The sequence below is a fragment of the Octopus sinensis genome, linkage group LG4 (assembly GCF_006345805.1).
Source record: "Octopus sinensis linkage group LG4, ASM634580v1, whole genome shotgun sequence".
NCBI lineage: Eukaryota > Metazoa > Mollusca > Cephalopoda > Octopoda > Octopodidae > Octopus > Octopus sinensis.
Window position 1 is genome coordinate 105,494,306 of NC_043000.1, and position 22,500 is coordinate 105,516,805.

At 35.7% G+C, this 22,500-nt stretch overlaps 1 protein-coding gene and 1 long non-coding RNA gene across 2 annotated transcripts in view; one reads left to right on the forward strand and one right to left on the reverse strand.

Annotated features, from left to right (window-relative positions):
• The window catches only part of LOC118763057, a 20,846-nt gene extending 2,644 nt beyond the window's left edge, over positions 1-18,202 (forward strand). Inside the window, exons 2-3 of the long non-coding RNA XR_004998811.1 lie at positions 8,257-8,265; positions 18,174-18,202. This is a non-coding gene — a long non-coding RNA (uncharacterized LOC118763057). The remainder of the gene's footprint in view (positions 1-8,256; positions 8,266-18,173) is intronic.
• Positions 1-21,546, reverse strand: part of LOC115210831 (calmodulin-like) — a 22,241-nt gene extending 695 nt beyond the window's left edge. Inside the window, exons 1-3 of the mRNA XM_029779580.2 lie at positions 20,469-21,546; positions 11,582-11,722; positions 477-728 (exon numbers count right to left, since the gene is read on the reverse strand). Coding sequence (XP_029635440.1) covers positions 477-728; positions 11,582-11,722; positions 20,469-20,676 — 601 coding nt within the window. The 5' untranslated portion in view covers positions 20,677-21,546. The remainder of the gene's footprint in view (positions 1-476; positions 729-11,581; positions 11,723-20,468) is intronic.
• Positions 21,547-22,500: the final 954 nt, after the last annotated feature.

The window sequence follows — 22,500 nt, forward strand, 5'->3', positions numbered from 1 at the left end:
AGTTTATTTTTATTTCCTTTTATTTATTTGTTTAGATAAACAGACTGAGTGCAGATGTTGTAGATTGGTTGTCCTAGTCTACCTTGTTGATAAAACAATCTCAATTATTATAATTAATAATCTAATGCTTAAAATGACCCCGTTCCTTATTCCTTCTGGGCTGTAGATAACTCAAACAATTTATTCGTTTTTAAATGTGATTTGATATGAGACCGTGTATTAAAACTAAAGTAATTGAGAGTGAATGTCAAAATTTTCGTCGCACTCTCTGTGACCAAGGCATTGACAGTTCCTCTGCAACTGGTCTAAGATAAGACCACATACACAGGTTGTAATGGAAATGTGACAGTGGCCAGGTCGTAGATAGTGTACTACGAAGTTTGGCACTAAATAATGCTTGATTTTGTATAATAATAATAATAACAATAATAATAATAATGATGATGATGATGATGATGACAAGAATTAAAACTTACCTTTGACCTCAATAAAGTCTGTATCTTCAGATTTCGCCTCTTTCAATAATTCTTCGACTTCATCGGGAGCCATTTTGTCCCCGAGAGTCGTCATGAAACGACGGAAATCTTTTATACGAATTTTACCGCATCCCGTTTTGTCTAAGACGTTGAAAGCAGCCAGCAGGTCCGTTCTCTCGTGACCTGTCACACAGTCGGCGCTTCTTCTGGCCACGTAACGTTCCAGGTCCCAGAGATATACTTCACCTTTCCCTAGATATTGAAAGAAAGAAAAAAGAAGATTATACACAGGAATTATATATATAAAATAAGGATGCTAGAGATAGAACAAACTGAAAGTACACCAATAGTTATAGTTAAGTACACCAATAGTTATAGAGTCACGACACTAGATCGTATCACCTTCTCATCACCAAGAATAGCACAGACCTACAATGCAGGTTCTGTGGAAAGTATGAAGAAAGTAACAACTACACTGTCTCTGGAAGCCAGAAACAGGGGAAGAATGAAAACTCACACAGGTATAACAAGACAGTGGCGTACCTGCACGGAAAACTATGCAAGAGTTATAAAATCAAGACGACTGAGAAGCGGTACAATCACTAACGAAATTAATACCCTAGAAGCAACAATATCACAATCCTTTTGGTCTGTCTAAAATATGTCAGAGAAATAAAAGACAATGATCCCGACTTTGTTATCAAGGATAAAAATTACTGGAAATGCACACTTATCGATATAGAAACACCATACGAAAGGGACACCTCCGTGGATGTCAAAGAAAAGTTGACCAAGTAAAGAGACCGATAGATCTTTGTTCGGAGAATAATGACTGAAATAATACTTGTGGTTAATGTTTGACTCTAGAAACCATAAAGAAGTAATCGGAAGTTTTCACCCATCGTTTCCTGGGCAACATGAATATGCACAATTCAGAAAATCATCCTATTGGAAACAGCCCACATTTAAAAGAAAGTATTATCAACCAAATCATATCTTCCTTATTGTAGCTCAGGCCCATGGTCTAATCTTGGCCGTACAGGATGTAATACGGGAAGCTCAAAACAACAGCAGTAACCACGACAATGGCAGTGGCGGCGGCGGCGGCGGTGCCCGCTTCGGCTGATGACGATGAAAACAACGACAGTAATGATGATGATGATTTTATAGACCAATGGGAAATTTCAACAAAATTCTGATTGAATGAGGACAAATATATTGAAGAAAGACCATAAAAAGGCTATAAAATAATATAAATGTTTTTTTCTAAGCCAGGCGCACAGGTCAGTGACCTCATGTTAGAGGTATGGTATAGCTGATTATATTGACACCACTGTCAAATACTTATGCCATCGACCTCGGAAGAATGACATCCAAAATTGGGAGGAGGTGATGAAGACGTGGACAATTATGATGGAGATGGTAGTGCTAATGATGGCTGTAACGTTAGTGATGGTGGTGGTGGTGGTGAAGGTAGAGGTGGTCGTGATGTTAAACGGTTAAAACGGTAGATTTATGATTTAAAAGAGTAAAAATTAATATGAAAAAAGTAAGAACATGAAGAATTATGGTAATAGTTGGAGTGGCTATTATGATTCATAAAAAAAAATATGGTAATACAAAATAGGAATAACGAATGACTAGGGAGAAAGGAAGATATTTTCGAACCTCTAACACCAACCATCTTGTATTTCTATCTCCATCCGTCTCTCTCACACTCACGCACACGCGTGCGCACACGCACACACATCTTATTTTTTCCCGTTCTTCAATCACACCAACTCAGAAACTCCCACACTCACGCACACACGCACATACAATATTATAGAAACTTTCTTGCAAGGCAAATCGCTTACGTCATAGGTTTCCCCTCACCACCGCCGACAACAACAACGCCACCACCACCACCACCACCAGAACTTCCATCAAGCTCTGAAAGCTTTATCTATTTTTATTCTTCTCTCTTTATGGAACATTCCCTTATCAATTGACATATTCACCTCGAGCAGAACGTGTCATTTAGCTTCAGGATTTTTTCTTGCATTTTTTTTTTCTTCTGTAACAATAAAATATGTTGGGGAATTTCCATATCTTAGTATCTTTGACATAAAGTATTTTTATCTGTCGATTCTCATTGCTGGATTGGCAGCAAGCACGTCGTTCCTTTAACAAACAAAATGTCAATTCTACTTCAGAGGTTTCCTCGCAATAAATAAATATATATAAATATACAAATATATATATATATATATATATAATATATATATATATATGCATACATGTATGTGTACATATATGCGTGTTCGCGTATGTGTATGTATGTATTCTTGTGCAATGAAAGGTGCAGACAGGCGTACATTTGACATAAAATAAATACATTTTCTTCCTACACCATTTTTAACTTAATGTTTATTTGTCGTTGTTTTTTACCTACTGGCATTTTGAATCACTATTTAATAGAGAAATAAATCGTTTTCGTATCTAAAATATTCCAAACAAATATCTTCACATAACTCATGTAAAACAGTTTTATGTATGCGTATCTCTATCTAGAAATTTGCAAATATTTCAGTATTCTATTTTTTATATCGGAATTTTTCAGTCTAATTTTTTGTTTATTTATTTATTTACCTAAAAAGAACCAAAAAAAACTTTTCTCAGAAATCGTCCATCTGAAGTTTATTCTGTTTCCTATGTACGTCGTTTGGTTTTAATAGCATTGCGCTCCTGCTATTATGTTTTTATTAAGGCTCATCTATTAATGATTACTGCTTCTATTAATAGCCTTGTGTTAATCAGATCTTCACTTACATCCATTATCCATCGATTAACAATCATTGCTATCTCCTGATGTACTATTATTCTATTCAATGTTTTCTCATATTAAATATGCAAGCCCTCATAAAACTAAATAACAAATCTTATCTGAACAATTCGTTCTATACATTGCTATTTACGCCAGAGAGAACACCTATGGTAACAAACAAAATATTGTACATAAATATAGATTTGGTGATGTGTAGGATAAAAAACAACCGTCCTAGGGATCGGGTCTATAGTGTCGTTTCTGCTAGTTTTCTTTACCTAGGGTCTATCCTGGCGAAAGCGCTTACTTTACATAGTTAGGATCGCATCCAAAGGACTGGCCATTCTTTTCAGGGCTAGAAGATTCTCCAGCCCCCAACCCACCCCCAACAGTACTCCACAAAGCTCAAATGAGGCTCACAATGGTGTATTACTTTCACATCAGGGTAGCTGCTGCTACTGCTGCATACACAGACAATCGCATTTATGTACCTATATTTTGCGTGTGTATATATATATATATATCGGAAAAGACTGACAGTGACTTTGACAAACCTACAACAGTGAAACTTTAGAGTCCTTGTCAATTTATTTTTTGGGTCTAAATATGGATGTAATATTCTACAGTATATCTTGAGTAATCTTTTCATTCAGTAGTTGACTAGTTTTATATATAACTATACATATATTTATATATATAATACACCGACGCACATATATATAAGTATGTATAACATACATACGCATGAGTGTGTATGTGAGAGTGTGTGTGTGTGTGTGTGTGTGTGTGTGTTGTGTGTGTGTGTGTGTGTGTGTGTGTGTGTGTGTGTGTGTGTTTATAAAATATTCGGTTTCTACGTGCCTGACGAGATAAATTCGTTTGACGACCTTACAAAAATTTAAGTTGCATGGAGCCGAATCAAACTGCTATTAAATAACATAGATAGATAGATAGATAGATAGATAGATTATTTAATAGCAGTTTCATTCGACAATACACACACACACACACACACACACACACACACACACACACACACACACACACACATATATATATATATATATATTATATATATATATATATATATATGTATTATATATGATACATATTATCTTATATATTATTTTACATCTATGAATAGCAGGCATAGAGGTAACCTAAGTTAATTGCCTTCTTTTCTTCAGGGACTTTTTCTTTTTCACTTTTTACAAAACAGTGAAAGAAATTAAAACATGCATGTCATGAGTGTATAAGTGACGTGGACATGTGAGCAAGACATTTGTGAGTAAGACACCAGTGTAACGATGATGAAATATCAATGAGACATATTGGTGAGACATCAGTGAGACATAAAATATTGATCGGTTATTAGTGAGAAGTTTAAGAAAATATAATATGATGAGTAAAGGGGAAAAAATGGAATAATATTAAGAAGGTGCCAGAAAGACTTCTCATTTTTCATTCGCTAAATTTTATCCGTGGTAAACGATAAAAGAAAAACAATTAAATGAAGTTCAAGGAATATTTTTATATTGTGTTCTATTTCTTTTACGTCATCTTTCCCTTTGGAATCTAAATAGGTTTTTCTTTCAGAATATTGTGATACCATCGCAAATTATATAACTGTATTTCACTCGGTCACTCTCTTTCTCATTGTATGTGTGTGTGTGTCTCTCTCACAAGCACACGTATATGTATATATGTATGTGTGTATACATCTCTCTCTATATATACGTACATACATGTACACACACAACTCACACACAAACACACATACATACAACCGATTGATATATTTTGTCGGTGAAATTTTCTCATTTTATTTTCAGTATATTAATATATATGCAGTGTTATCTGCAATTGTTGTCTCCTTTCCTTCCCTTCTTACACAGTGCTGTGATTTTTAACAATGCAGCAGGAGAAATCGTCTGCATCACCCAATTTTCAGCAGATGACGTGGGGGAAGTCAAGAGATTTATGTTGGCGTTCATCACAAGACAGAAACTCTTGTTACCTACTTGGTATTTCATTGAACTTGCCACTCCGCATATAAAACTGAACAATGAGTAGAACGAGGAGGTAATGGAAAAGGGTGAACCTCGATTGAGATGAAAATATCCTAGATACGAGACTAACATGCCGCCAATGGCGACTACTCTGAAAACACTGCCGACACATCATCAGGCGATTTGACGTCATCCTTCAACTGACCATATTGTCGTTCTATTCTGCAATAAACGTCTCTAATATTTCTCTCCCCAAAAAGAAACACGCACACACAAAACCTTTCTGCCTTTTCCCCCGTGTTCTCTCTCTTTCTTTATATAGTATGTAGGTGTAGTGGGTGTACGTACGTATGTGTGTATGTTTTTCGGTGCTTGCGTATAATAAATTAGAAGAACAATGTCTGTTTATAGACATTTCGATCCCAATAGATATAAATGGTGAGAGTGGCAATAGTGATTATGGTGGTCGTGGCGCTGTTGCTATTGATGATAAGAAAAATATTGGTGGTTATATCAATGGGAGTGAAGGGCGTGATGATGATGATGATGACGATGATGACGATGATGATGATGATGATGATGATGATGATGATGGAGGTAATGGTGTTGTCATTGTCGTCGTCATCGTCGTTGGTGATTATGGTGATAATGGTATTGTGATGGTAAGGGGTCTTTATGGTGGTCGTGGTCTTTGTGCGCCAGATATTGTTAGCGTAAGCCATTTTTCCGTTTTCCTTTTTCTGGTGTCCATATCACTGCAATCTTCGCATGCTATGCAACGAGTAGACGAAAAATATGACCTGCCAGGCGAAACTAACGCAGTTTTACAATACTTTGCAGGCTTAAATAACCAATACTACCATGATTCGTTGAAACAACACAAGAATAATTTTTTCCCGGAATGCGTTGCAGAATTGACTTTAACTTTCTCCACATCCCTATATTTACGAGCTGTCCCAGATCCGAACGGATACAATTGATTATCGTGGAACTTTGGTGTGTGTATGTGTGTGTGAGAAAGAGACATATACACACACATACAAAGAGACATATATACACATACATCGACATAGACACACACATACAAATATATATGTATATGTATGAGTGTGTGCATGTGTGTATGAGTTTCAACGGTGCTAAAACTGCAGAGCCAAATCTTATATCCTTATGTCTTAGTCTTGGTATTAAATTTCCTACATTTTACCACCTACGCACCTTATGTTGTAACAAACATAAAGGACAGATTCTACTTCTACTTTCCCTCTCCCACCTCCTCCTTCATATCTATTATCATAATCATATCATTCTTTCTTTTCATCCTCTTCTCTCTCTCAACCAGTTAATAATCATAGGATTTTCCCTTGTTGACCAACCCTTGTATTTTGAATTACCAATTAGTACTGATATATATGCATAAAGAACACAATAGATGTAAATGATACAAAAGGCTGTTGAACATGAGAATTATAACAGAATGTACTTCCTCTTTTCAATGCGCTAAGTATAAAAGAGTAGCGAAGAGAAAAGGTCGCATCCTTGAGGTAAACAAAGAAATAAGATTATAGGAGAAAAATGTTATGTAGACAGCAGGAAAAAAAAACAAGGAGGGAGGGATTGTTGATGTTCAAAGAGAATAGCTGAAATTGAAGATCTTTTAAGAGCAGCATAAAACTAGTGTCTGGCTGCCAAGAATCATTAATCAAGAGATTTGTGATAAACGGCGTAAAGATTGCAAATTGTGAACCAACAAGGTTTCAAGTTTTTGAGATAATTCTGAGTTTTAAATACAAAACTGGATATTTTGAACAGGAACAAAAAGTTGAGCTCTTCATACACAAGATATTTTGACAATAAATACTATCAAAAAGAAACCACCAAAAAAATAAACAGGGATCTGGAAATTAGAGACACAAAATATGGCAGAAGATATCAAATAATGAGCAAAAATTTTGAAGGAGAGTCGATTAAATCAACCCAAGAGTTTCACTGCTAGTTTGTTAACCTCGAAAGAATGAAAAGCGAGACCAGCTGTGGCCACAGCGGAATTCAAACTCAGAACAAAAAAAAAACTGGAATTAATAATAATGAATACCATATATAAATTAATGATAATTGTTCTATTTCGGGACGGTCATTTTTTCTTTTTACGAAATAAACCCACGCACTATATATTTTTTCTTCACCTGTTTATTATTGTTCTTATTTTATTATCTTAACTCATATCCATTGTCCGGAAATCTTTCGTCACACATCCGTGACCTCTTCAGCGACACTTTTCGTTTTCGTGTGTGTTCTTGCTCCACTCACTCCATTCTGTTTCCGGACAATGAGAACATTTCGTTTCCGGAAAATAAGAACACTAATAAACGAGTGAAGAAAAAATATATAGTGCGAGTGTTGCTTTGGAAAAAAAATGTTCATCCCGAAATACAACAATGTCTGCTTCAGCACACGCTTTCATGTCAGGAATCTCGCAAAACGAATTGATTAATGATAATTTGAGGAGAGGCAGATACCATCAATCCCTGTATTTGACTAGTACTTTATTTTAACGATCCCAGAGGTGGAAAAGTCAAAGTTGACCTCTGTAGGAATTGAAGTCATGACATAAAGAACCGGAATAAATACCACAGAGTATTTTCTCCGACGCTTTGACGATTCTGAAAATCTACCTCCCGAAATAATAATTTCTAAAATGGACACAAAACCACTAATTCGGTGAGAAGGTCTTAATTGATAAAATCGACCCTAATATTTGACTGGTACTTGATGTTATCGATCTCGGAAGGATGACAGGTAAAGTTAACCTAGTTGAGATATGAAACCAAAATGTAAAGGGCTGGAACTAAATCATAAGTTCTATACTGCAATGTTCTACCTTTTCTAAAATTTCAATTAACTGATTTTAATGGGTTGTGTCACTTGTTTATCTTTTTCCGATTTTTTTTCTCAAAACTCCCAGATGAATGTTGTGACTATAAATTCTATAGATGATATCCTCCGACAGATTTTCAACTTACTATACTATTTATGTGAGACTGTACACTACTTTTAAATAGTGATTTCTAATTTAGGCACAAAGTCAGAAATATTGAGGGAAGTGACCTCGGGTAAGCATTTCTTTATCTATCCAAATATCAAAAATTGGAAATATTACTACAAGGACGAAGGCCCGGAATTTAAATAAAATGGAAGTAGGAGATTCGTGATAATGATAATGGTGGTGGTGGTGGTGGTGGTGGTGGTGGTGGTGGTGGTGGTGGCGACTACGATGATGGTGATGATGATCATCATCATCATCATGATAACGATGATAATAATGATTTCTAACATCATAAAATACCGATTTTTAATTATAATTAAAGTAAGTACTGTAATAGATATTCCGATAAATATAACCATAATGGTGTTTTCGTTTGGTGAAAAATTCTTAATTGTTGGCTCTTGACGTAAATACTATCTCTGACGTATGTAGAGATCGATATGTGTAGGCCAGTGTGGAGAATGTGAGATAATCTAATATTTCAGTAACGATGTTGTCGTCGTCGTCGTCGACGTTGTAGCTTAAACCCCTCGTCAATCCGTACCGAGCAGATCTATGGCCAAAAGCATGCCATCCTTGACCATCCTGTCTTTTTAGGAACATGTTAGACTCCATTGCACTCAACCAGATGAGTGATCTACTGCCAGATGAAGCCTCAGCATGCTGTTGCTGGCTTATATATATAGGAATTTCGTTATCTAGCATGTCTTTCCCTTATTTATTTAAAACAGTAGCGGAGTAATTTGAAGGAAATTTGGTTATTTCTATAGGCTACGTAGAGATAACCTCATTTTCATGGTGTATTTAGCGGTGATATGGGGTACATAATATCATATTATATATCTATGAAGGATTTCATTATCTAACAGGAGCGGAGTAATTTGAAAGAGATTTGGATATTCTTTCTATACGTAGAGACGTCCTCATTTTCATGGTAGCATTTGATAGTGATATGGGGTAAATAACATTATATTGACTGTATTGAGGTGGTAGTTGTGGTAGAGGTACAAAGACGGCGGCGACGACGACGACGACGATGATGATGATGACAGGGAGTGATTTCAGAGAGATTTGTCTGCTACGTATTTCAAGCAGGTCGGATGATCACAAAAACACTCTCATTTACTTCTGGAATTTGTTATGACTCTATACATTTGAGTTCAAATCCCGTCGAATTCTGCCATGATATTCATCATTCCAACGTCGACAAATCAAATAAATACAAGTCTTATCAAGCGAGTACTGGTTGTAATCGACAATACTCTAGAAGGCAGAGTCCCAGAATGGCCACAGTCCTATTACTGGAATCAATAAAACGATGTTTGTTTTCCTTTTATCATTTGTGTGTAATCTTAGCTGTTTTACACCTATCCATTTTTTAAATGTCAATATACAAGGGACAGTTTTGATAACTAAGATAAAATCCACAACTCGTTATTTAACATGTTGTTGAATAAGTACATTTATCACAAGAAACGTGACTATATGTATTATTATAAAACAAACGCGGATAATGAATGGGAAAACTGCAAATATTGTAACGCATCTAAAAGTGAAGCGTTAATGCTCTGCACTAGCAGTATATGTTCCACAATTGATATATATGTATAAAATCAACTTGCTATCAGATTGAAAAACGTGACTAATACAAAGTATTTCACTTAAAGGTAGCTCCCAAGGTGACAATGACATAATCTTATCGCGTAACATGAACTCACACATACATACATACATACATACATACATACAGATACACATACATACGTACACACATACATACATACATACGTACATACATACATACATACATACATACATACATACATACATACATACATACATACGTACATACATACATACTTGCATGCATGCATGCATTCATACATACATACATACATACATACATACATACATACATACATACATACATACATACATACATATGGAACATTAGAACGAATCATGTGACGCGAATATACTTACACACGCGAAGAGACACATGTACGTACACACGCACACAGTCAAACCGCGCACACACGCACGCACGAATACACACACACATACACACACACGCACAGAAACACACACACACACACAAAAAAAAAATGTACGTTGCGTATGTGTTTGTATAGGTAAAGTAAAACTAAGATGAAGAAGGAGACAAATAAACAATATATGAAGTTAGACAAGTAAATCACGCCGTGGAAAACACGTAGGAAAATAAAACAGGACAACAGCAATCAAGGAGTGAGTATAATGAAAAAACTTAGCCAAATGAAAAGAAATAATAATAATAATAATAATAATAATAATAATAATAATAATAATAATAATAATAATAATAATAATAATAATAATAATAATAATAATAATAATAATAACAAGAACAAAAATAATAATCCTTTCTAATTGCTGTTCAATGCCAGCAATTTTAAGCAAGAGGTTTACTCGATTACATATACCCTAGTATTTGACTGGTACTTAATTTATCGACCCCGATAGGATGGAAGGCAAAGTTGATGTAGACGGAATTTAAACTCAGATCTCATATCAAGATAAACAGTGCATGACCGTGCAGATGGGACCCAGTTAGAAATTTCTTCAGGTCGAGTAGCCCATCCCGCTCAAAAGGTCCCTGAATAATGGTTGTTTAAGGATGTTGGACAAAACACCCAAGTTTCCAGGGGTGTATTATTCAAACGCCAAAAAATTCCTCCCAACATGTGGCTATGATGCTCCCCCACTACTTCTGCTTGTGATCAGAGATGCACATATCATCAGCCACCAAGAGATATGCTCGACTGGTTATGGTCAAACAAGTGACAAGCAAATCTGTGGTATTGAGCAGAATATTTGCTGTAGCTCACCTTTTATACGAAGACAAAACATGCACATGATAACACCTCCAATCAGTTAAGATCAGAAGCCATGGAAGCAAGTGCCTGATACTGCATTATTATTGTTATTGTTGTTGTTATAATTATTGAGGTGACGAGCTGGCAGAATCGTTAACACGCCAGGCGAAATGCTTAGCAGTATTTTGCCCGTTGTTATGTTCTGAGTTCAAATCCCGCCGAGGTCGACTTTGCCTTTCATCATTTCGAGGTCGATAAATTAAGTACGAGTTGAGTACTGTGATCGACTGTCCATTTCCCCACAAAATCCAGGCCTTGTGCCTATAATAGAAAGGATTATTATTGTTATCATTATTAATATTTTTTCGGTAATAATTCAAAATACAAACCATTAATTTCTAGTTCATTCATAGCTTCCTCCAAATCTGATTCTGATGGATTCCATCCGATACAACGAAGAAATTCGCCAATGTCTAAAACCGACATCTTGTCTTTCCGACTTTTAAACAATTTGAAGGCTTCGTAGAGCTCTGCAATGATAATAGAAAGAGAGAATATATAGAAACATTACATGAGGTAATTAAGTAGTTCAAGTAGATAGTTTTAAAAATTGTCGGCATTCCAGCCGTGACCATCCTGTAATTTCGTCAGCCGTTGATTGCATTATACAATGTGTCTATATTTTTAAGGCAATAGGATGAAATTTGAGGGAGGTTTGGTTGCTATTTCTAGCATGTTAAACGGCATGTTAAACACACACACACACACACACATAATGATGGTTTGTTTCCTTTTCTCCTTCATATTTATCTGTACACAAATCCGTCGTATGAAATTACATTGACAGTATGATCAAATTTAAAGCGAAATCAATAAAGACAGACCGACAGGCAGACAGACAGATTTGCATTAAAAATGCATGAAGCGAAAATTTGTTTCTAAACGAATGCATGAAAGGTGAGAACGCGTCATGTAAGACTTCCATTTTTACCAAATATCATGATTCTAGGAACGGAGGTGGGGACGAAGAGAGGCGGTTTGCCACATTGTCTAAGAAGCAATTTGGTAATGACAAATTAATTAAGAATGACTGGTTTCTTTCTCATAACAATTACCAGACGCAGAGAAATCGGAGCTAACATAATTTATGAGATGAACCAGAAAAAGTTAATTACTTAAAATTATACCCGTAGTAAAGGGAACAAAATCACTTTCTTAATGTTTAATTCTGGTCAAAGGCAGATGAGAAAACTCCATAATATAAATATAAATTAAAATGCAGTGGGAATGTGTCTGATCTTTCGTAATACGATGACAATTCCTGACACATTTCAGTCGTATTAGAGCTCATCAGAGTAACAGAATCTTACTGTTACTGCGTGGACTAAGCCAACAGAAATGCCCTATGTTGAGGTTTAGAGCAGACTTTGTTGTTGGGATGAGTACTTGTGTATTACCCTATAGCTTTGTGGACTTCATTTTTGAAGCCCCGGTTAACCTATACACAAGCACTCATAACCTATACACAAGCACTCATAACCTATACACAAGCACTCATAACCTATACACAAGCACTCAACCATGATTGCATTACATCTTATAGCAGAAACAGCCGTAAGCTAATGAAATACATTACATAATTTCTTGTTCTTTTGTCATTTATTTAATTTCTTACAACTCTCTGTACTCGACTAATGCTTTTTTTAATGAAGCATATATGTATATTGAGTCCTAACACCAAGTTATTAATATCGCTATATATATATATATGCTGGAAGCGGCGGTGGTGTGAGAGTATGTATATGAGCATGTCTGTGAAAGACAGAGAGAAACTGACAGACAGACACTAACTTACATCTCATGCAGAGCTTTTGTACAGAGTAGACACTTCACTGTACAAGACAGAGTGGGGGTACTAAATGTGGTGGGTTGGTGTGAAATATATTGTCCTGATGTCGAGTTAATCGATAGTGACTCGATTATGACACTGTTGCTAATAACGACAATGTCTTGGAATGAGGTAATTAGGTTTTAACAATAATAACAATGGTTTCAAATTTTGGCAGAAGGCCAGCAATTTCGTGGAAGAGGATAAGTCTGTTACATCCGAAAGGATGAAAGGCAAAGCCAACCTTGGCGGAATTTGAGCTCAGAACGTAAAGACGGGCGAAATGCCTCTAAGCATTTTCCCGGTGGGCTAACGTTTCTGCCAGCTCGATAATAAAAATAATAGTTCTTTCTATTATAGACACAGGGCCTGAAATTTCGTGGGAAGGCACTGGTCGATTACATCGACCGCGGTGCTTCACTGGTACTTGCTTTATAAAATCTGAAAGGACGAAAGGCAAAGTCGACATCAGCAGAACTTGAACTCAAAACGTAAAGACGGACGAAATGCCGCTATGCATTTTGCCAGTCATGTTAACGATTCTGCCAACTCGCCACCTTAATAATAATAATAATGATGATAATAATAATAATAATAATAATAATAATAATAATAATGATGATGATGATGATGATAATAATAATAATAATAATAATAATAATGATGATGATGATAATAATAATAATAATAATAATAATAATAATAATAATAATAATGATGATGATAATAATAATAATAATAATGATAATGATAATAATAATAATAATAATAATAATAATAATAATAATAATAATAATAATAATAATAATAATAATAATAATAATAATAATTACAATCACGACATCAATAATGATAATAATCTTTGACACTTTATATAATTACAAGAACAAAGTACAAATACGGAACAATGAACAATGGCGGAATTTATACATGAAGCAATAACAATAAAGAGACATTGATAAAAAGAAGACACTATATGGTAATGGCAATATGTTAATTATTTCTATCCAGTATTGCTTCAGTAGCAACTAATGAGGAGAGTTAGAAAAATAAATTACAAAAACATCTACAACAAATAATTATGATCAGCTCAAACGGATGAACATCCTAACCTTTTGTTGACCGATAATGTACCGTATATATACAAATATACATATGTGTGGGGGTAGGTGAGTGGGTGTGCACGTGCGAGTGTGTGTGTACATATATACATATATAAAGATATACATATATGTATGCGTGTTTGTGCATATAGCATGTGTGTGTGTGTCATGGCGCATGGCCTGAACGTGGGCATGAACGCAAGACATGAACGTGGTTTCGATTCTCCGACCAGCAGTGAGTTGTGTTCTCGAGCAAAACACTTTATTTTACCGCGCTCCTTGCCACTCAGCTGTACGGGAATAGCCCTGCGATGGACTGTCGCCTAGCCAGGGGGATGGCATCCCTCGAAAGTTACAACAATGCAAGGAAGTGCATTGTGACTAGCGGTGTATAACAGCATCCACTAGTCTGACCGATACAATAATATAGTGATGTGTGTGTGCGTGTGTGTGTGTGTGTGTATGTGCGTGTGTGTGCGTGCGTTTATTGCAAGATCTATTTTAATATTTAGACCCTTCATAACAGAGGCCTCTATGATGTTAATTCATTTCCATTTGTTCACAAAAATTTAAATTTATTTTGAACTGCCCCACTTGTCCTGTTATACTTCGTTATTTTTGCAAAAGCATACATATTACTTTTATAAGCTTATAAGTTTAAATACGTATGGTGCTAAAAATCTTACTCCACTGATGATTGTTTACGTAGCTTATGAAACTTTATAAGATCTCAAAGTCTGGCGTCGTATTCGATATCTTAATATCCGTGCATATGGATTATGTTATTTCCTGTTCATTTGCACAAGTTTACCTGTACATATAGTAGATTTAAATACATGCATATATATACACATACATATACAATACGCACACACATACATAAAATTTACTACAGCTGTTTCGGTAGAATTTTATTGATGCCTTCAATTCACTATCCTCAGATTAAATTTTGAACATGTATAGATATGCAAGGTAATATATTGATGATGATCTGTTCAACAACCAGCATCATAAATTAGTGGCACCTAACCAGTCCTGGCATCCTACTTACTTAGAGTCTAATGTGATTGAAGAGCACTGCTAACACAGTAGTACAGGGATATTGATTTATAAACGTTTAACATACTTTGTAGCATATCACGGTTGCATAACGAAAGGCCATGTCCCTATAAGTCATTAATATATATATATAATATATATATATATATATTATATATATATATATATAATATATATATATATATTCATATACATATATGCATACATACATGCATACATACATACTGAGAGTCTCATCTTGCAGCGGCTCTACAATGAATGAATGGAATACATACGTGCTTTTGTATGAGTGCGGGCAAGTGTATGCATGCGTATATATTTCATGTATATATGTACATGTTTGTGTGGGGGGGTATGTATGTCTTTTGGTAAGTGCCTGTGCCTCTGTGTGTGTATGTGCATGTGATTAAGAGTGCGTGCGTGTGTGTGTGTGTGTGTGTGTGTGTGTGTGTGTGCGTGAGTGTATTTGTGCATGTATATGTGCGTTCTTATAATTTAGTTATAGAACAACCCTGATCGAGTAGTTTAACCAAAGACGTTCCAGTCATGATCATCCCGTCTTTTTGTATATGTGGGACTCTATTCTACAACGTCTTCTTTTTCTAAAGAGGGCATGCTGTAGTTTCAGCTTTATAAGGCTGTGCCTACATCTATCTACAGAGACTATAACACCTAGTTCTCACAATAGACGCACGTCTTACTGACATACCAACGAAGGATTCTTTTCATTAGAAGTTCTCAACCATGGTGCATAGGATTTTTTGGAGTTCATGCAAGAAAATAGTAAGTTGAGGATCCACAACAGTATTTTAAGGGTCCTTGAAAGAATTTTGCTTTATATGTGTTTTTTGCAAGAAACAATTAGGTTTCTCACTCTAGCGTTTTACATAGTTCAACGTGTTTCCAGCCATTGAAACGCGTTCTGTCATAGAGTCCAATTGTAAACCTATACAAGTAAAAGTGTGAAAAACAAAATGGGAATTTTGAAAGAAGTATTTATAAAACTTGTCTTTAAACATTGAATAGCTATGGGGGTCCACTACAATAAAATAGTAATCAAGAGTATCCATAGGTAAAAAAAATAGTAGAGAACCACTGCTCTATACAGTCGTTCGATATGCTGTGGATGGGAAGCATGTTAGATAATGGAGAACTGGATTCCCCCAGCATAGGGGAAAAAGGATTGGTGACTGGAAGTGTTTCGATCATAAGTCTGTTCAATCAGAACTGACCTGGAGTTAAGCAACCACAACAGCAATAATAACTTTTCTATTATAGGCACAAGGTCTGGAATTTGGGAGGAGGGGGTTAGTCGATTACATCGACCCCAGTGTTTGACTGGTACTTATTTTATCAGCGCCGAAAGGATGAAAGGCAAAGTCAATCACAGCGGAATTTGAACTCAGGACGTAAGGACGGACGAAATGCCGCTAAGCATTCCGTCCGATGTGCTAACGATTCTGCCAGCACGCCGCCTTAACAACAATGATAACAACACCAACATGTCTCAATGACAATACTAGACTTCGGGCACTCCCTTCACACTCACACTCACGTATGTGCACGTATTACAAGAACTATGTGCATATGTGCGTACCTTTATGTATTAGTGAATATGTACAGTCCTATATGTATGTGTGTGTGGTTGTATATGAGCGTGATTGAATGTATATGTCAGCTTTTAAGTGTGTGGGTGTGTTTGCATGTGTGCATATTTGTATCTCTCTATATATGTAATTGTACATGCGCGGTCCTGTATCTGTGTGTATGATTACAAATGTGTATGTGCGTGTATGACTGTATCTGCATATTTCAATATGTGTGTATCCCTCTGTATGTTGTTGTTTGTTGCTGCCGTTGTTTTACTTGGCCCTGCATCAACCCTCATTCGGCAGACATATGACCAAAGTATTCCATCTGTGACGATCCCGACTTACATATTTAAAATTTACATTGCGCCATGTGTCCTTCCTGTTTTAAGAGTGTAGGATGTGATTTGAGGGAAAATTAGTGGTTATTAATGTAAGCCAAACAGACATGTGAACAAAAGCGTTCCAGCAGTGACCATCTCATCTTTTATTCAAGCAAAGTATTTAGCACTAAATATCTAATAAGTAATTTCGCTTTTTTTTATAGCAGAGTAAGCTTTAAAGGCAATTTGACTACCATTTCTAGCATGTCAGGTGACATAAACTGGTAGATAGACTGATAGATAGATAGACAGATAGATAGATAGATAGATAGATAGATAGATAGATAGATAGATAGATAGATAAACATGTACATATATATGCATAATTATATATATATTTGTGATTTGTATGTATGTATGCATGCATGCATACATGCAAGTATGCATATGCATATATACATGTATGAACTTCTAGGTCGGTGTCCGATGCGCTATCAGGCCACTAAGTCTAATTTTTAAAATATGTATCTAGGAGATTACTGTTTTACAGCATGTTAACATTGCTGAAGCAGACACTACGCTCTGGTTCTGGCAATGATCGTCATTACAGTATTGTGGTATTGTGCAGGCTATAGTTGACTTATGTTTAAAAAAATTTGGCCGACAATTATTTTCTAATCCTCCCTTATAATCATAGTCGTCCAACAAGTACACATGCTCTAATATATATGTATGCATGTATGTATAGATGGATGATCGGATGGATGGGTGGATGGATAGCTGGACGGATGGATGGGTGGATAGATGCATGCATGCATGTATGTATGTGTGCATGTATCTATATATCTATGCATATATGAATACATATATGTGTATGTGCATGCATGCGTATGTGTATACATATATGTGTATGCATTTATGTACATGTCTGTAGATATATCTATGGGCCTGCATTATTACTTAAATGTCTGTGTGTGCGCTTGTGCACTCGAGTTTGTGCATGCGCGTGCGTGTGTCAGTGTGTGTGTGTGTGTGTGTGTGTGTGTGTTGTGTGTGTGTGTGTGTGTGTGCGTGTGTATGTAACTATATATGTATGTATGTACATGTGTGTATATGTGTATGCATATACGTACATGCCTTTTAGATACATTTGCACATTTGTATATCAATATGTGTGTTTCTGTATCCTGCGGAGGTCGACTTTGCCATTCATGCTTTCGGGATCGATAAAATAAGTTCCAGTTGAGCACTGGGATTGATGTAATCGACTTACCCCCTCCTCTGAAGTTGCTGGCCTTGTGTCAAAATTTAACACCAGTATATGCGTTTGTGTGTGTATGTGTACGTGTCAGAATCTGTACGTTCTTGTGTGTGAGAAAGCGGTTTTGTGTATCTGAGTGTGTATGTGTGTGTGTTTGTGTGAGTGAGTGTGTATGTGTGTGTGTTTGTGTGAGTGAGTGTGTATGTGTGTGTGTTTGTGTGAGTGAGTGTGTATGTGTGCGTGTGTCTCTGTGTGTGAGTATGCGCGGGCGTACACGCGTCCATACACAAAGAAATTAACATGAGGAAAGCACAGACTATTTACTCTTGCTAGACACAAATTTAACTGGCAATGCTGCCAACAAATTAATAACCAATAACACATTCGCTACTATCTTAAAAAGTAAAGTTATGTTTGATAAATGTATTTGATAATGTAGTCCTAAAACCACTATGTCTGAATATATGACGAGTTGGTCATGGCTAGAACACTTTCGATCAATCGTCAGATCTCTTAGTCAGGACAAACCTAAAGCTAAGAATCATAAACAACATGTAAGAAGATTCCATGAGGTCCCGTGTTAGAAATAACAACCAAAAAAACTCAAATCACACTCCCGGTGTTTTAGCAAAAACAGTACTTTGAATAATGTCCCCATCGTACTTCTCTTTCCCTGCTCATGGGAAAAAGACAGAATAGTCACGGTTGGGATTCCTTTCTGCTTGGTGAAGGCTCGACAGCAGCTAAGCAACAGCAACAACCCTCAAAAACATTCTTTTAAAGACTAGTAGTAGTAGTAGTAGTAGTAGTAGTAGTAGTAGTAGTAGTAGTAGTAGTAGTAGTAGTAGTAGTAGTAGTGATTTGGTACAAGGCCAGCAGTATTGATGGAGGGGTTTAGTAGACATCATCGATCTCAGTGTTTTGCTGGTTACCTTACATTATCGATCTCGGAAAGGTGAAAGACACGGTTAACATGGGCGGAATTTGAATTCAGAGCGAAAAGAGCCGGAACAAATATCCAAAGGATAGATAGATAGATAGATAGATAGATAGATAGATAGATAGATAGATAGATAGATAGATAGATAGATAGATAGATAGATAGATAGACAGACAGACAGACAGACAAACAGACAGACAGACGGACTGACGGACGGACAGACTGACAGACAGACATCTATCACAAACATGCATACATACATACATACATACATTATACATACATACATACATACATACATACATACATACATACATCATACATACATACATTATACTACTACTGTTATTACTATTATTATTGCATCTACCACAAAAAATTCGTATAAGAAATATATCAAACAGCGAAATAGAATATTAAATACCATATGAAGAAATTATGGACTATTCACCCAAGAGTATATGTGTGTGTACATGCAAAGAAGCCTGCAGATGTTGCAAGTATTATATATAATATATAATACTTGCAACATCTGCAGGCTTCTTTTGTGGGTAGTAAAGAAATATATATATATATATATATATATATGCATACATACAATCATACGTATGTGTTAGTGCGCGCTTATATATACATAGATACATGCATGCATACATACATACATACATACATACATACATACATACATACATACATACATACATACATACATACATAATGCATAACACGCATATGTAAAGACTGTATATCTCATATATTCAGTCACACAGGTTCGCGCACACATCTACGAGCTTTTTGTCTTTTTTTTTTTTTTGCTTGGTTCTTTTTGTTACGTTTTGATACGATACTGATATACTCTGATACGGCACCTTTCGTGATCAGTCCTATAGACTTCAGAGAGATTGAGAAATGACTTGGTACTAGCTGTTTTACCCAATGGGTAATTATTTAACTCATGCGACACGAAGACAGATACTATTTAAAGATAGCCATACCGACTTATTGTTAAGTCTTGATGCAATTTTGATTTTGCATCGATTAAAATTGCACAGACTTTAACAATATGCTTGTATGAAACAGAACGACAAATTAAATGACAAGGTTAACACTTACCCTCTTTTTGTTCCTGACTCAATTCAGGTTCGTCGCTTTGCATTTCTCCAAATCCAAACATGCGTTTCAAACCCATCGTTGGTGTTACTTGATGTAACTGTAGACTCTGCTCGTCTTCTTGCAGCTGTTCTTCTTCTTGCTGTTGCGGCTGTTGCTGCTGCAGCGTCACGAGAAGGTAATTTCCTGCACAACACAAAGCCCTGCACATTGAACTAAGCTTTAACAGTATGCTGGAGATACCGAAATATCCCAATGACAATGTCAGCAACGACAGCAACGTCAGCGGCGGAGAGTAAGCAGCGTAAGAAGCAGTGACAGCCCCGACAGCTTCTAAATACAATGAATGTAGCTGTGGAAGCTGTGTGTATCAGTAACGATGACAGTGAAGCGACTGGTTGAATGGCAACGAGGTAGTGGTGAAATAGTTATAGTAATAGTGAAAACGAAAGTGAAAGTAAGGCTGAATAGGAAAGCAAACGAAATGGGTGGAGCTAATATTAGTTTCAGGCAACAATATTTTCCGCCTACTTTTACCCAGCTCATTCAAGACACTCCAAATTTGGAGTGAATATGAGTACAGGTGTGAGTATAGCGAAACACTCGTTAATAAGGGGGTTACATTTGGGAAATGGAATCGTAACTTGGAAATATTTCGGTTGTTTATAATTTTATGCTTGTATTTGTTTGCTGTGTGTGTGTGTGTGTGTGTGTGCGCGCGCGTGCGTGTTATTGATTATTTGTTTATATACAGGATTATTATGAAAAAAGAATGATTGCTTGTTTGTTTGTTTTTTTTACATTGCTGCAATTTTTTAAACTTTCAATTTCTAATGCTAGTTATGCACTCGTTCTTATTTTTCTACTTGTTATTGTTGCTCTATTTGTTGAATGTGTGTTTGATTCACTGTTATGATTTGGCATCACTACACTGGTAATACTACAAATATATCAATATCAGTAGTGGATAATGCAAACTTGTAAGAAGAACTGTGCTCTCACCCCAACTTCATTTTTGCTGCAATCAAAGCATATGTGACTATTGCAAGGTACTTCCAAGAAGTATGAGATTCATTAACAAATATATACAAATATGTCTACATACCTATGCATATGTGCATATATATTCAAATGCACATTTGCATGCAATTACATATGTGTGTATGTGTGTTTGAGTGTATGCCTATGTTACACATACGTATATTTATGTGAGTGCGTGTTGAGATATATATACATATATATGTATGATTGTATAATTTCTATATATTACTTATGTAAATATATATGCATGCATGTGTTTTGTGTATATACTACATACGAACCTATATATATATATATATAATATATATATATATATTATATATATATATATATAATATATATATAAATATGTGTGTGTGTATGTGTGTGTGTATTTATGTATTATGTGTCTATATATATGTATATGTATATTTTTACGGGTGCAATGTATATATATATATTACATATTTACATAAATATGCGTGTATATATGTATATACATATACACCTAACACTCTATACGTATATTATATATTTGTTAGCGTGTGTGTGTGTGCGTGTGTGTGTGTGTGCGTGTGTGTGTGTGTGTGTGTGTGTGTGTGTGTGTGTGCAAATATATTGTATGCTATACTAATATTATGTTTGGGTTAAGATTCTATCGATTTGTACAAATAGACAAAGTGAGCAACGACAACTGAGAAAAGATTTGCCTCCGTGGAATTTCGATGCGTGAATGGCGGCGTTAGCAGAACAGACATGAATATATGTAGTAGATTGCTGCTGCAGATTATGTGACAGGTGCTGCAGCTGCATCGCTTCTTGTTATTGAACATGCCATCTCATTAACATTTTTATTGCTGTTACTATTATTAGCAACGCTTTTGTTAGGCAGGGAAATCCGGGATTTTGTGGGGATTTCCTGATTGGTTGTCTGTAGCAGTCACAATTTTCGATGGAAATATATATAAATACACACGCATGCGCGCACTCACTCATACATACGCACACATCACAC